This window comes from Bufo bufo, chromosome 3, assembly GCF_905171765.1.
Source record: "Bufo bufo chromosome 3, aBufBuf1.1, whole genome shotgun sequence".
Taxonomy (NCBI): Eukaryota; Metazoa; Chordata; class Amphibia; order Anura; family Bufonidae; genus Bufo; species Bufo bufo.
The window spans coordinates 562,369,837-562,387,374 of NC_053391.1; the positions used below are offsets into that span (position 1 = coordinate 562,369,837).

At 43.1% G+C, this 17,538-nt stretch overlaps 1 protein-coding gene across 1 annotated transcript in view; it reads right to left on the reverse strand.

Annotated features, from left to right (window-relative positions):
* Window positions 1-10,330: 10,330 nt before the first annotated feature.
* The window catches only part of COQ10A (coenzyme Q10A), a 36,895-nt gene continuing 29,687 nt past the window's right edge, over window positions 10,331-17,538 (reverse strand). Inside the window, exon 5 of the mRNA XM_040425554.1 lies at window positions 10,331-11,859. Within this exon, the coding sequence (XP_040281488.1) occupies window positions 11,692-11,859 (168 nt within the window). The 3' untranslated portion in view covers window positions 10,331-11,691. The remainder of the gene's footprint in view (window positions 11,860-17,538) is intronic.

Below are 17,538 nucleotides of genomic sequence, written 5' to 3' on the forward strand. Positions count from 1 at the left end.
TAGTGTAGTGGTGCTTGGTGCTACTTTACTGAGCTACCTGTGTCCTCTGGTGGTCGATCCAAACAAAGGGGACCACCAGAGGACCAGGTAGCAGGTATATTAGACGCTGTTATCAAAACAGCGTCTAATATACCTGTTAGGGGTTAAAAAAAACACATCTCCAGCCTGCCAGCGAACGATCGCCGCTGGCAGGCTGGAGATCAACTCTCTTACCTTCCGTTCCTGTGAGCGCGCGCGCCTGTGTGCGCGCGTTCACAGGAAATCTCGCGTCTCGCGAGATGACGCGTATATGCGTCCACTCGGAATGAATCAACCACCTCCAGGACGCGTCTGTGCGTACAGCGGTCCGGAGGTGGTTAAGCATGGACGTGTGAATGAGGCTTAGTCCTGTATTTCATTGTAAGTGAGTGTGACAGAGTTTGTCCACCTGCCTACATAGGAGAGAAGCACTGAACTGGCAGTCAGGCTGGGGACCTCGACACAGCTGCCCATAAGGCCGCTTTCAGATGAGCGAGTTGTACACTTCGGACTGCGATTATAAGAGAGCTCCCATCCTGAACTTCCAGCACTGCCGGGGGCGCATAGCATTATATTGATTTGTGATGATATGTAACACTTACAGTTCTGGAATGTATTGGATAACACTTACAGCATTAGGTCAGTGTTATCCAATACATTTCAGAACTGTAAGGCCCCTTTCACACGGGTGAGATTTCCACGCGGGTGCAATGCGTGAGGTGAACGCATTGCACCCGCACTGAATCCGGACCCATTAATTTCTATGGGGCTGCGCACATGAGCGGTGATTTTCACGCATCACTTGTGCGTTGCGTGAAAATCGCAGCATGCTCCTCTGTGCGTTTTTCACGTAACGCAGGCCCTATAGAAATGAATAGGGTTGCGTGAAAATCACAAGCATCCGCAAGCAAGTGCGGATGCAGTGCGATTTTCACGCACGGTTGCTAGGTGACGATCAGGATGGGGACCCGATCATTATTATTTTCCCTTATAACATGGTTATAATGGAAAATAATAGCATTCTGAATACAGAATGCATAGTACAACAGGGCTGGAGGGGTTAAAAAAATAAATAAAAATAATTTACCTCACCTTAATCCACTTGTTCGCGCAGCCAGCATCTCTTCTGTCTTCTTTTGTGAAGAATAGGACCTTTGATGACGTCACTACGTTCATCACATGGTCCGTCACATGACCCATCACCATAGTGATGGATCATGTGACGGACCATGTGATGAGCGTAGTGACGTCATCAAAGGTCCTATTCCTCACACGACAAGACAGAAGAGATGCCGGCTGCGCGAACAAGTGGATTAAGGTGAGTTAAATTATTATTATTATTTTTTTAACCCCTCCAGCCCTATTGTACTATGCATTCTGTATTCAGAATGCTATTATTAAGGGGTAATAATACAATCTACACTACAACTAACCCAAACCTGAACTTCTGTGAAGAAGTTCGGGTCTGGGTACCACAGTCCGTTTTTTATCACGCGCGTGCAAAACACATTGCAGTGCTGGAAGTTCAGGATGGGAGCTCTTTTATACTCGCGCTCTGAGTCCTAAAGTGTACAATTAGCTCGTCTGAAAGTGGCCTAAGTGTTCAAAACGTATGAATGCAACTGAGCTGGGATGAAATCAATTTACACCAATACAATGCCAAATATGCTGCAGTGTTTTTTCAAATTTCTTTACAGATGGGATCTGTTCTGTTTTAGCAAGACAAATAGGGGGACATTTATCAATAATAGCGTAATTTGGGCCAAAAAAATACTGACATTACAAGTAAAAAGTGGTGATTTGTTTCACCTCCCATATAAAAAGGCACGCACCACTTTTAAAATATAAACCCGATTATCCACCTATTTCTCTCTATTTGCCACATTTTAACACCAATGGCACTAAAATGCAATTTTTTTAAACTATTTTCAGCCACCCCCCCCCCCCCCCGCCAGACCACACGTGAGACATTTGAAACATATTTACGACTTTTGTAATAACATTTTTTATTTTAGAATATAAAATTTAGTAGCATATATGTAAAAAGTGCGACATTTACAGTGATAAATTGCGAATTTTGTCTCCGATTTGGGACGTTTTTGAAATTGTTTTGTTTTTGTTGGATGTCAATTTACTAACAACTTTATTTAGATAGTTTATATTAGATAAAAATAAACGTATCCTGTTTTAATACCTATCACTTGTTCCCACGAGTTGGTTATCTTTTCGTAAATGCGACTTTTTAAAAAAAATGTTGCATCTTTCTGCCATAAATGTGACTTTTTACACAAACCACCACCACATAAGCCGGATTAATTGTCCGCAACAATTTGAGCCTTTTCTGCAGATAAGAGGATGATAAATGAGGCATAATATGCACCAATTGATAGCCCTGCACACTTTGACATTTATAACTTACCGTATTTCTGGCGTGATGCATTCTTTATGGTGAAAATTCGGGAGAAAACTGTTGATATATTTAGCGCAAATCAAAACGCAATTTACACCATAATTCTGGCGCAACATGCTTAGTAAATGTCCCCCATACTGTACGAATCGAAAATATAGGGGTTGTGCACTCTGTTTATACTTATGACCAATCATCAGGAAAGGCCATCAATATCTGGTCAGCTGTAGCAGTAGCTCTGGTGTAGTGGATGCTGTTGATTATGGCAGCGCTGCTCCCTATCGCTTCAGTGGAAGCGGCACAGCAGTAACCAGTGGACTTACAACTGAACAGCTGGTATGCGGGCTGTTGGACCCCCACTGATCTGATGTAAAGGCCTAGGCCAGGGGTGGGGAACCTTTTTTCTGCCGAGGGCCATTAGGATATTTGTAACATCGTTCGGGAGCCATACAAAATTCTCAACTTAAAAATTTGACTGCGCTATTTGGTCAAACATATAAGTGACTTAGGGGGGGGGGGGAGTCACAGAAATTGCGCTTCGATAAAAAAAAAAAATCCAGAGCGCTTTATTCTTGCAGCACAAAATGGCACCTGCACTATATCTATTACATATAGCGGGATCTGCTCTGTGTTGGTAAGAAATATACTGTATGACAAATAGAGGGGTTTTGCACTCCTTTTATATTGATGGCCAATCCTCAGGAAAGGCCATGAATATCTGGTAACCCCATATCTGGTTCCCCACCCCTGGCCTAGTCTGTCACATATAAATCACTGACATGTGCTGTCCATGTTCTCTATGGACAGCACATGGATCCGTTGACAGTAATGTGTTTTTTCACGCGTCAGTGGTTTTTCACTGACCCAAAACGGCAGAGACATGCACTTTTCTGGTCCACGAAGCAGACCATGCATGCCCATTGAAGTCCATGGGTAAAAAACACTGACAACTGTCAGGAGATGCACTGCCTGGAATTCGGATGTCACAGCGAACAAAAAAAACAGACATGTGGACCTTTCTGAGACTGACATCTTTACCGATGAAACCCTGACCGTTTTGTCACAGAAGATTGAAAGAGGTCTAAGGGACATAGATGCCTCTACAACACTCTGTTGCCATGTGCTTGAGCCCTGAGTGATGCTGTTGTCCTCTTGCTTCTCCAAGCAGATCACAAAACAATCCCGAGCACAAGCAGCGGAATCGCATTTGCTTTTTTATTATTATTAGGGGCTTTTTAATAGGACAGATGTATATAATCTGTATCTTTCAGTACAGCTTAGATACGTGAAATCGAAAACACCCCCTATCTAATTATGCACAGGCTGCTGCTTGGGTTCTTCTCACTTTAGCTGTCTGTTCTGATTGAAGCAGGAGGTAGGGAGCTGGTTTCTATTACTGCAATGGTAAAATAATTATAACCTGCAAGCAACTGAAGCAGCAGTAGATAAAAATGACTATCTAGCACAGAGATGCCCAACCTGTGGCCCTCCAGCTGTTGCAAAACTACAACTCCAAGCATCCCCTTATAGCTGTAGGCTGTCCAGGCATGATGGAAGTTGTAGTTTTGCAACAGTCGAGGTCCATAGGTTGGGCATCCCTGATATAGCACTTTAATTTTGGGGCAGAATTTGGAGACCTCTTAAAAGGGTTGTCAGGGTTCAGAGCTGAACCCGGACATCGCTCCATTTTCACCCCGGCATCCCCCCTGACAGTTTATGCTCCGATGCTCTCCTTTGCCCTGCGCTAAATTGCACAGGGCAAAGGCATTTTTAGGAGTTCCGGTGACGTACCGGGGCTCTTCATGGGGCTGCCAGGAACCCCGGTGACATCACCGGCACTGATGGGCGGGATTTAGCTTAGCTCTGCCCTAGCCAGTAAAACGGCTAGGGCAGAGCTAATGCCCACCCCTCAGAGCCGGCGACGTCACCGAACACACTGCCGGGCGGAAGTTACCGCCCGGCAGTGTGTTATTGAAAACAAAAGAGCCCGTGCCCTGCGCGATTTAGCGAGATGAGATGCTCCGATGCTAGCCTCAGGGGGGCTGTCTGGGTGAAAAAAAGGGTATGTCTGGGTTCAGCTCTGAACCCGGACAACCCCTTTAACTCCTGTTAATTTTTTTTCCTTTCAGGATAAGACGACATTTGGTACATAAGACCCATGTTTGTACTTGGATTTGTGAAAGTAATTTGGCTATATCATAATCTAATTTATGGGCAGACTATACTTTAGTGGCAAGAAACTTATAAATTACCCTTTAATTACAGAATCTGTTTTATTAGGCCAGTTTCACATGAGGGTATTCAGCTCGGGAAACACTCTGTGTGGGAGCAGTATTTCCCAGACTGAAAACTGCTCCTCTTACGTGAGCTCGCAGCATCATAATGATTTATAATGCAGTGAATTCCTGTCTCACCACAGGTCTGCTGAACTGTAGTCACATAAAGAGGTGACTACAGATCAGTACACCCCCACGGAGAGGCAAGAATTCACGGCATCATAAATCATTATAATGTTGCAAGCTCATATCAGAGGAGCAGTGTCCAGTCCAAAAATACAGCACCCACACAGAGCGTGTTTCCCAGACTGAATATCATTATGTGAAACTGGCCTAAACATGTATACAGGGCAAACTGTCAATCAATGCATAAAGGGAGGGAGGTTTATAACCAAGATAATTGTATAATATAAATTATAATCTCTGTATTCATCAGACTGGCCACAAGCATCTTAGTGGTTACAGGCAGAAATTCCCTCTACCACTCCTGCAATGTGATCCTGGGATGAAAGATGCTGATGTCCTTATGGAGAGCGTCTTCATCTGCGTTTTATGGGCCAGGCACAAGGCTCCTTACACTGATTAAGATGCCCTCCATAAGGACATATAGTACACCCCAAATCTTGACCTAGGCCTTGTACCCAATTAAGCCAGTACTCTGCTCTGCACTGCACTGATGTTTTAGGGCGATTGCCCCTCAGCTGACTGCAGATGAGATGCTGGCTTACTTAATATCCGAGTCATTGACCTTTAGGATAGCTGCCTTACATCTAGTGGCATCAGAGACAGAGCTTAAGAGCTCATTTGCATCCCTTCTTCTCTGGGATGCTGGTGGATTCCTATTATGACTGATGACTAGTGTTGAGCGAAGCGAGCTTCGGCTGCTACATGTCGCTTCGTTCAAAACTTCGGATTAATACTGTACGGAGATCCATCTCCATACAGTAGTAAAACGTATGGGCGCCAATAAGTCGAAGTTAGTTATTCATGAAGTCGCACGTGACTTCGTTAAATAACTTCGGTAGTTGAATTTTAAAGTGTAAAACCACTTTAAAACTTGAAACCGAACTTGGCTTCAGTTCTGACTAATACCTCAGAACCGAAGCAGAGTTCGGTTTCAAGTTTTAAAGTGGTTTTCCACTTTAAAAACCTATTACCGAAGTTATTCAACAAAGTCACGCGGGACTTCATGAATAACTAACTTCAGCTTATTGGAGCCTATACGTTTTAATACTGTATGGAGATGGATCTCCGTACAGTATTAATCCGAAGTTTTGAACAAAGCGACTTCGGATGTAGCATCTGAAGCTTGCTTCGCTCAACACTACTGATGACCTAACAAAGGCCTCTAGGTTTGCTATGTCTGTCATTCTGCATTATGTCAGTGGTATCCAATACATTTCAGAACTATTAGGCCTCTCTCACACGAGCGAGTTTTCCGCGCGGGTGCAATGCGTGACGTCAACACATAGCACCCGCACTGAATCCTGACCCATTCATTTCAATGGGTCTGTGTACATGAGCGTTTTTTTTTTCACGCATCAGTTCTGCGCTGTGTGAAAAACGCAGCATGTTCTATATTCTGCCTTTTCGACGCATCCGGAAGCAAGTGCGGATGCAATGCGTTTTTCACTGATGGTTGCTAGATGTTGTTTGCAACCTTCAGTTTTGCATTGCACCCGCGCAGAAAAAAGTAAACGCAGTCTCAGACAAAACTGACTGAATTTGCTTGCAAAATGGTGCGAGTTTCCCCGAACGCATCCGGACCTATTCCATCACGCTTGTGTGAAAGAGGCCTAAGGGTTACATAGCATTATAAATTAATATAATGCTATGTGCCCCCGTCAGTGCTGGGAAGTCAGGACGGGAGCTGCTGCATACTCGCTTGTCTAAAAGGCACCTTACAGAATAAAAAATATATATATTACAGGGGAAAAAAGCCTTAGGGTACATTCACACGTCCGTAGTGTATTGCAGATCCACAATCCACCCGGCCGGCACCCCCATAGAAATGCCTATTCTTGTCCGCAATTGCGGACAAGAATAGAACATGCTCTATTTTTTTCCGGAGCTGCGGACCAGAAGATCGGGGCCGTGCTCCGGAAATGCGGATGTGGACAGCACACTGTCTGCTCTCCGCATCCATTCCTGCTCCATTGAGAATAAATGGGTCTGCACCTGTTCCGGATATTGTGGAACGGATGCGGACCCATTCCATGGACGTGTGAATGGACCCTTACACAATGTTTTTCTAGGAGGGAAAAAAAAAATATAAAAAATTATATATTTTCTTACTGGTATTGCCCTATCTCTAAAAACTTGTATTAAAAAAATTAACATATTATTTATTTTACATTGTGAATGCTGTATAGACAATTCCCAAAACACAATGTAGGAATTGCGGTCCGTCCGCCCGCCTCAAAAAATGGTGCTGTTACAAGCCACAATATGTAACATTGATGGAAAAACAAAAAAAAAACATTGGGTATTCCTGCTCCCATTCAAGCGAACAGGAGTTAAGCTGCAGTACCCCGGCAGGGCCACTAGACAGCAGACAGATACCTCTGTTTCTGGCTCCATCCACTGTTTAGTTTTTCACTGCTGCCTAAATAACTGATTGGTGGGGATTGCATCCCCAGGCTGGAAATCACATTTAGAGGGGTTACCCAGGTAGAAATAATGATGGCCCTGTCCTCAGGATAGGTCATTATTATCACAGCGGCGGGCGTCCGAACCCCCGGCACACCTGCTGTACAGCACGTGTTTAGTATTGCAGCTCAGCCCCATTCACTTCAATGAAGCTGAGCTGCAACTAAACCATGTGACCGATGTGCGTTGACCTCACATGGCCTAGAAAGAGGCTATGGTGCCCACAGCCTCTTCTAACAGCAGGGTCCCAGGTAGCAGACCCCCACAAATCTGATATTGATGACCTAGCCTGAGGTTAGGTCATTCATATTTCTAGAATAACCCTTTTAAGACCCAAACTAGGTCACTTGAGGGTTAACAACACGTTTATGGCTGCTTTCACACAGCCATGTGTAGTCGGTGAAATGTGGTCCATGTGATGGCTGCATTTCCAGGACAGACCACGGCTTATGTGAGCCAAACTTATCATAGTGATATAGGATGTTGTGAGTTTGGCTCACATCAATCATGGTCAGTCTTGCAGCATAAAAGACGCTGAAAGGTGCCACAGGCGTGCATAGGCTATAGTAGTCCAAAACATTGGTTCTATAAACAGCTTGTTGCATTCATATGTTTGTTGGAGGCTTTATTAGGGATCTCCATCACAGACTATGTTTAAAAAAAAAAGGCCAGGCACCTTGAAATAAACCTGACAGAACCAATTCTAAATAATGGGTCTGTCTTTCATGCTTCAACTGCCTCCTGAGCTGTGATAGGCAGAGCATGAACACGCCACCAGAGCAGCAGCAGAAAAGACACTCCCCTGAGCTGTCAGCTTGATAGAACTCAGGGAGATCTATGTGAAGTACAGGGCTGGTTCTAGCTTAGTCTCTTTCTAACAGTCATATACTATATGATGTCTGATTTTCATTTTTGACATTATTTATGGGATAATAATCAGCCTGGAGTTCTACATTCTGTGCAGTCCCCTCACTTATAGTCTTTGTGAGCCTGCCTTGTAGGCATTACTCCGGCATCAGAATACAATTGTGGGATCACCATGGTCAGACGGCTGCTCTTCCAATTTTCTTTTTCTCTATAGGGATATAGTAATCATAACTTTCAGTATAGTCGTTCTCATTTCAGCCAAACAACAGTGAAGGGAAAAGCAATAAAGGAATATAAAAACAAAATGAATATACATCAGTTATCCATAGAGATAATGATAATTTTTACGGCATCACTAGAAAAGGCTCTGCACTCATGATGTAAGAATGAAGAAGGGTAAAGATTGCAACACAGATGTAAAGTTCAGGATGGTCTTGGCTGGTGCCAGGTTTTTTCCTGGAGTCACCCGATATCATATTTCTGTACAGTATGTCCTTCAGTACAGACGTTCTTTTAAATCTAAGTTTAGTCCATACCCCCTTCCCCCTTTGCAGGAACAGGGGCTTTAAGATGTGTGTTAGTTGCCTTTCATCAATGCCTCACCTTTACCCCATTGTCACCCATTTGTTATAGGAATGATTTTTTCATTTAAATTTTTTACAAATGGCAGGGATGATCAGATTAATAAAAAAAATGTAATACTTACCCTCTGGAACCTATTTTATTACAGCACTGCTACAAGTTTGACGCGCCATATACCGCAGCAGCCAATCACTGGCTCAGTGTGGGAATGGAGGGGGTTCTGGACGATAAGAATGCAATTTTTTTAAATGTATTTTATTATTAATCTGATAGTTTTCCTGCCACTCGTAAACCTTTAACAACTGCTGCCAGATTCCCCAGAGATTATAGCGGATTCCTGGGAGCCACAGCAGTGGAGTACCCTGTAATCCGCTTATTATTTGGCAATTCCTCTAAAACACTCCATACGTTTTAGTTACTCCACCATATAATTAACCCAAATATTATAAATCTAAATGTGTAAGCTTCACAAAAGAACATGAAAAGAAAATGTTCAGATACCGTTTCTGTAAAACACTGTATTTTCCCTTTAGAGTAGGCCCATCTTTTAAACACAGCATAGGCAGCCATACTGCAGACTAAATCATTATAAACGGGTATACAGCTCGCTAGTGACAGCAAAAAGGTTTGAAGCAGATTTATTGCCAACTACTGCAAGTCAACAACACATATAACGGCTACCGACATCCCTGGGGAGGAAAAAAAGGTTACAGCTCTGAAGGACTTCAGCTTCTGGTAAACTGAAAAAGACGTAGGCTATAACAGCAAGCAGCGCCCTGAACATACAGTAGATAATTGGGGATGGGCTCATGCACTGCTCACCACTCTTGGGCACTCGATTGTAAGGCGTCATCCACACGACCGTATCCATTTTGTGGTCCGTAAAATACGGATGCTGTCTAATATATATATATATATATATATATATATATATATTTTGCAGACATACAGATGCAGAAAGCGCATTGACCATCATTAGTGTGCTTTCTGCATCTGTATGTCTGCAAAATATATATATATATATATATATATTAGACAGCATCCGTATTTTACGGACCACAAAATGGATACGGTCATGTGGATGACGCCTTACAGTCAAGTGCCCAGGAGTGGTGAGTAGTGCATGAGTGCATCCATAAATGTCTGTTCTGCAAAAAGACACAACACATCTTATACTTGGCCGCAAAATGCAGGCCACGGACCGACTGAAGACAATGGGTCTGCAAAAAAAAAAAAAAAAATGCGGATGAAGCTCGGATGGCATCCGTAAATTGCAGACTGCAAAATACACATGGTCGTGTGCATGAGGCCTTAAAAGGGATTCCTAGAAGGTGCAGTTTGTAGGATTGTAAAGAGGTCATGGTGTGGGTAAAGGGCAGTCGTGCCAAAGGTCAGGCTAGTTAGGGCCTGGCAATGCCAGTTATATTGCATGTGTGTACCTTTACATTATTTTTTTTTATACTTGTTCCCGTTTTGTCGGTTTGTCAGTCACTATATGTTTTCTCGATCAATAACGACACGGCACACAAGCGGAAGTTGAAGACAGCATGTTTCACAAAGAGATGGCTCTGCGTTCTAGCCTTCAGGTCCCAGTAAATGAAGCAATAACTAATAAACAAAGACAAGTGGTCCCTGTCTATTGCGCCCAGGAAAAAGCAACAGAGAATTAGAACACAATAAAAATGGATTCCAGCGAGGAGTCACCACATGTTCAATGCTTTTCTCTAGAAGGCTTTTCCGTGGCGTGCGCTCCTGGTTCATACAGCAGCAGTGTGATAGGTGGGCAGTATTGCACTTTTTGTAAACTCTTGCACCAGGATCAGATCTCCAACTCTTTGTGCTTTTGGAGACCCAAGAGGCAAGCTTCATTTTCTTAACTTTTCTCCATGTGGAACCTGCATGCCATGCATAAATACATATACTCTTTTTCCTGGTGAAGAGCCAACTAGTGCATTAAAGCAGACTTTAAGGCCCTAAAGCAAATGGTGGACCCAGTCTTGAAGACAATGACAGTTACTGTGGCACTTTTACTTTCTGTATCATCTTGTCGATCTCCGGCGGTCTTTTGGCACAAAGGATCTCAAGTCTACTGTCATAGTGTACCCTGCTATTCCAATTCATACTCATTTGCATAGAATATAATGCTTTCAAATAACCATGACGGCAATCATGATCTCCGTTCCTGCTATGGTGTGTCTCCATTGTTGGGCAGTTTAACCATGCAGTAATCAGCCAGTCTTTAAAAAATGCACCATAATTTCATGTTATCAATGCAACATCCTTAGAATGCATACAGTATCACAAAATATTGGGCACTAAAGCTGGCACAGAGTAGAAATGGTCATGTATTAGGAAGAGGGGGCACATAATCAGTCAACAAGAGGTATATGTGATCGTAAAACCAGCAGTGCCTTCCTGTAATGCAGGGGGTCTGACTATGATGGTTTAGGACTACAGGCCTAGCTTTTGTCAGTGGTGCCACTATGGCAGGAGTAAGAGAAAAGTCCCTTTCCAATATAGGAGTACAGTGGGATGCAGCACCCATCTCATCATATATGAGAACTTAAAACAAAAATATAGGATAACACACGGTTAAAATGCATCAGTCCCAGGTGGTCCTAGTCCTGCTACAGTGCAGCGTACCAGCCTGGACACTACCGATAACTTCTACAATATATTTCTCAGCACAAATCAGATGTGAAATTAAATAAATATGGTTTAAAAAAAAAAAAAATACAAAGAAAAACCAAGATGTGTTTCTGAGCTCATAAGTCCCAGTAAGTGCCCAGAGTTTGAGACTCTGGTTCCATATTCATTGTGTGAACTTTGGGTTGGTTTGCGTTGATGTTTCATTGCGGTCTCTCCCGTGCCAGTACAGCTGATGTGAGGGCATCACGTCTGATGTATTTCATGAAACATCAGTTCACGGGGAATTGACGTTTCTGGACCAAAGGTCTTCCCTGCTCGTCTCTCAAAGGCTGCGACCATCTGCTTCACTACCTCATCGAAAAAGACAGCGGCCAGCTGGGAATGCAGCAAGGACCGAAATTCGAAGGATATCTGTAGGATAAAGAGAGCAAATCAAGTTACAGCTAGAAATAATTCCAAGCCAATCAAAAAAAGGGAATGAGTCATCAAAAAATGACTATTGTTTAAAAGGACAGGGAATAACTATTAGATCGATGGGGGTCCTACCCCTGGGACCCCTACCGGTCATGAGAACAGGAGTCCCGTACCCCGTGAAGACCTCCCCACCCAGAAATGAATGGAGCAGCCAGAGTATGTGTTCATCCGCTCCATTCATTTCTAGGGGAGTTTGGGAGATAGCCAAGTACAGCGCTCATCTATCTCCCAAACTCCCCTAGAAATGAATGAATGTATTATTCAGTCATCTCATTATTATCACAGGCAGAACTACAATAATAGATAACAGCTATATATAGGTAACACATGACCCACCATTCACAAAAGGTGATGTCACAGCTTATCTACTCCCTCCTAACCTCTGCCCAGGTCACAGAGCATGCCTAGAACATTCTCCCATAGAAGCCAATAAGTTGGCTCCTGTCTAGTTTGTCTATGACCCATGTGGCTGTTGTAAAGGATCTCTCTAAATGCTGTTAGGCAAGATGGCCGCCCTATAACCTTGCATAGAGAACAGGATAAAAAAAATATTTTTTTATATATAGAATTGTAAAATAGATAAAAATAAATAAATATGAGACAAAATAAAGATATTAATATAGGCAACACATTCCCTTTAATTCCACTGTCTAGTTAAATAGTTACTAGTTGATCGTTGAGTTATTCCGATTGCCTGATTGGAGTCGGGAAGCAATTTTTTCCCCTAAAGTGGGGAAAATTGGCTTCTACCTCACAGGGGTTTGTTTGTCTTCCTCTGGATCAACTTGCAGGATAACAGGCCGAACTGGATGGACAAATGTCTTTTTTCAGCCTTATAAACTATGTTACTATGACACTGCCCACTCCCAAAAGAATATTGCCATTGTTTACTGTAAAATACATTTTATTGTGCACACAATTAAAAAATACATTTATAAATTACACCGTAATTTATATGTATCCCAAACCAATGCCAAAAAATTAAATTTCTCAACAAATAAATAAAAACAGCACAATTTGCTGCTGTAACGCAAAGGGGCAAAAACAAAAAAAATTCAAGAAGTATTATGGTGGCTCACCTGGCTGCCATCATGTAATTGGGTGAATCAGATAGACACTGAGCACCTATTAGTATATTGAATAAGTATTAATGCTGTATAGACAGGCACCCTACATCTAGTCGCACGCAGAGAAAGGTACTGAATATAAAAAAGGTACTGAATATTTTATTCCATTGCTAACACTAATATACAGAATACAATAAAGATGTAAAAAATAAAATAAAATACAGATAAAAAAGGTGCGTGTTACACAAGATATGGATAAAACTGCAGGGAATATGCCCCTAGAGGCAAAAAATATCTCCTATAAATATCAAGTCAATATTTCTTACTATTGTCAAGACAGATATTGGACAAATAAAAGTGACGTTGTGTCCTCCTAAAACGTCTGGGGGAAAAAAACACTTTAAAAATCTGGTGGTCAATACCGGCTAACTGCCGTCCTTATAAATGTACCATCTTGTTGACTGGTACAGCTGTATGTAGTGGTTAGAATCAAAAGTCTAATGTATTGATAGCCACAATCGGTTATATATGAGAATCACAGTCAATCCTTTATGGTGGCGGAGTTTAGTGATGTAATAGTATTAATGGAGGTCTTTCTCCACCACAGCGGTTTGATCATATACAGGTATAAATAGATTATATGCAGTTTGGGCAGTTGGGTATTGTGCTAACCGCGGCGTCCCACGTAGCTGTACTTCCAATATCCCAAACTGCCGTTACCTGTCTTGGCGTCTTCACGGCTTGCTGCCGCTCGTGCAGGCCCGGCTTCACTTTTGGGATTCCCCGATGAGTGTACCACGTGGGTGGGACGTCACTTCTTCAGCGTCCCACGTGTATCATGCCGGTCTTTTACAGCGGATTCGCAGATCACTGAAAAGGCAGTGTTGTAGTTGGAAGCGCTTCCAAAAGAGTTATTGAATGTTATCTGTCTATATCATGGGGTATGCGGGTATAGCCACTAGTCACCAGACGAGTTTGGGAGTCCCGATCTGACTCCATCAGTGGTTACCCGCGTATACCCATAAGGCTTTTTTTATACCCCATCTTTGGTTACACAGAAAATCTAAAATGTATATTGGATTTTCTTTTACTGGGAATAGTTGCATATCTTCCATTCTCAATTATCAAAAGTCCATGATGGGCAGTACCTCATATATTCCAATGTTAGATTCCAGATTGCTTTGTTGCGGTAACGCTGTGTTTTTTGATTACATGCATTTTTTTGTATATATTATATTATATTATATTATATTATATGGGAGATTGCATTATAACCGTTCCATTACATATTTCTTGAACGGGAACCTGTCACCGGTATTTTGGGTATAGAGCTGAGGACATGGGCTGCTAGCACATCCGCAATACCCAGTCCCCATAGCTCTGTGTGCTTTTATTGTGTAAAAAAACCGATTTGATCCATATGCAAATTAACCTGAGAGGAGTCCTGTTCGACTCCTCTCACATACAGGACTCATCTCAGGTTAATTTGCATATGTATCTAATCGGTTTTTTTACACAATAAAAGCACACAGAGCTATGGGGACTGGATATTGCAGATGTGCGAGCGGCCATCTAGAAACCCATGTCCTCAGCTCTATACCCAAAATCCCGGTGACTGGTTCCCTTTAAAAATATCAAACATTACTCTATTTAAAAAAAAAGTCTTACTCAAGGAGAAACATTTCTTCTAGATCAGGCATGCTCAACCCTCCAGCTGTTGCAAAACTACAACTCCCAGCATGCCTTAACAGCCTTCAGCTTACAGCAGGGCATGGTGGGAAGGCAAGGCCGCAGGTTGAGCATCTCTGTTTTAGATAAACATTGATAAAGGGGACATATGGACTTCATGTGTAAAACATAGTATCCTAGTTGTTCTTGGGTCATTCTTATTTTTTGCATTTTCTATTTTCATTTCCATTTTTCTTATTTCTATTGTTGCTTGACAGATTTATTCAGTATATGCGAATTCTTCATCTGAATAGATGATAGACGGGGGGATGGGGGCCTCCTACCGAGGGAGGGTCGGAGTGCTGATAAACAGCCAGACGCCGATCCTCTGTCGGCCAGGGGTGCCGAGTCTATAAGAAGCCGAACAATTCAAGGTCTGCCTTAAAGAGGACCTTTCACCGATTCTTACCCTATGAACTAAGTATACATACATGTGGAGCGGCGCCCGGGGATCTCTCTGCACTTACTATTATCCCCGGGCGCCGCTCCGTTCTCCTGCTATGTCCTCCGGTATCTCCGTTCCCTAAGTTATGGTAGGCGGAGTCTGCCCTAGCGCTGGCCAATCGCATTGCAGAGCTCACAGCCTGGGAGAAAATAACCTCCCAGGCTGTGAGCTCTGCGCTGCGATTGGCCAGCGCTAGGGCAGACTCCGCCTACCATAACTTAGGGACTGGTATCTCCGCCTACTATAACTTAGTGAGCGGAGATACCGGAGGGCATAGCAGGAGAACGGAGCGGCGCCCGGGAATAATAGTAAGTGCAGTGAGATCCCCGGGCGCCGCTCTACATATCTGTATAGTTAGTTCATAGGGTAAGAATCGGTGAAAGGTCCTCTTTAAGCTCTTCTGGTATAAGTGTGTTAAATTCAAATATATATTTTGATTCTGTACATGACATTTTCATAACGTGATTCCCTCCCCTTCAGTGTTCCGCCACCATTTCAATAGGTGTAAAGGATAAACCCGTTGGATCCTGGTTGTGGTGTAGCTTAAAGAGTTTCAAAAGTGAATGTTTTTCATACCCATTCCTGTTATTATTGATGTGTTTAGATATTCGTTTTTTAAGAGTCCTTTTCGTTCTCCCTATATATTGTTCTCCTCGTGCTATTACAGGTAAGGAATTCTCTTATTTCATGTTCAAACCGGGTTGTTGTTGAGTATAGTTTTTCTGTCTTTTTCTGGAAGGAGGTAATTTTGCAGTTGCCACATTTATTACAATATAGAAACCTCTTAATTTTAGCCACCCACTCATTGAGTGTTCTCGTCTCTTATTGTATGGTTTGATGGATGGGGCGACTTTTAGGGCTCTTTCACACTTGCGTTGTTCTGTTCCGGCATAAAGTTCCATCGCCTTGGCTCTATGCTGGAAGAATCCTGATCAGTTTTATCCTAATGCATTCTGAATGGAGAGAAATCCGTTCAGGATGCATCAGGATGTCTTCAGTTCCGGACCGGAACGTTTTTTGGCCGTAGAAAATACCGCAGCATGCTGCGCTTTTTGCTCCGGTCAAAAATCCTGAACACTTGCCGCAAGGCCAGATCCGGAATTAATGCCCATTGAAAGGCATTAATCCGGATCCGGCCTTAAGCTAAACGTCGTTTCGGCGCATTACCGGATCCGACGTTTCGCTTTTTCTGAATGGTTACCATGGCTGCCAGGACGCTAAAGTCCTGTTTGCCATGGTAAAGTGTAGTGGGGAGCAGTATACTTTCCGTCCGTGCGGCTCCCGGGGCGCTTCAGAGTGACGTCAGGGCGCCCCACGCGCATGGATGACGTGATCGCATGGATCACGTCATCCATGCGCATGGGGCGCTCTGACGTCATTCTGGAGCGCCCCGGGAGCCGCACGGACGGTAAGTATACTGCTCCCCCGCTCCCCACTACTACAATGGCAACCAGGACTTTAATAGCGTCCTGGCTGCCATAGTAACACTGAACGCATTTTGAAGACTGATCAGTCTTCAAATGCTTTCAGTTTACTTGCGGTGTTACGGATCCGGCGGGCACTTCCGGCAAATGGAGTACACGACGGATCCGGACAACGCAAGTGTGAAAGAGGCCTTAGTCCTAAGGGTACTTTCACACTAGCGTTATTCTTTTCCGGCATTGAGTTCTATCCTAGGGGCTCAATACCGGAAAAGAACTGATCAGTTTTATCCTGATGCATTCTGAATGGAGAGCAATCCGTTCAGGATGCATTAGGAGGCCTTCAGTCCAGTCTTTTTGACTTTTCAGGATGGAGATAATACCGCAGCATGCTACGGTTTTATCTCCGTCCAAAATTCCGTAACACATGCCGGATCCGGCATTTTTTCCCATTGAAATGGATTAATGCTGAGTGTCCCTGCAAAACAGATCCGGCATTGTGGTCTGCACATGCTCAGACCGCAAAAGATGTGAAAAAAATAAATGTCGGATCTGTTTTTCCGGATGACACTGGAGAGACGGATCCATCATTTCAATGCATTTGTCATACGAATCAGGATCCTTATCCGTCTGACAAATCCCATCAGTTTGCATACATTTTGACGGATCCGGCGACTGAGCTGCCTGCCGGATGCCTCTGCCGCAAGTGTGAAAGTACACTAAATTTGGGGCTTTTGTGTAAATAATATGTGGGTTAATGGCAATGGAGGGGCCTATCAGTTTGTCTTTTTGAATATGGTGCCAGTGTTTTCTAATGATCCCTTCTACTTTATATTGAGCATTGAATGGTAATATAATGTATGGCGTTTCATCTTTTCCTGTAATGTCGTTACTTTTAGCGTTTTCAGCAATAAAGAAGGTATTTCTATCAAGCTCTCTTACTTTGGCTAGAGAT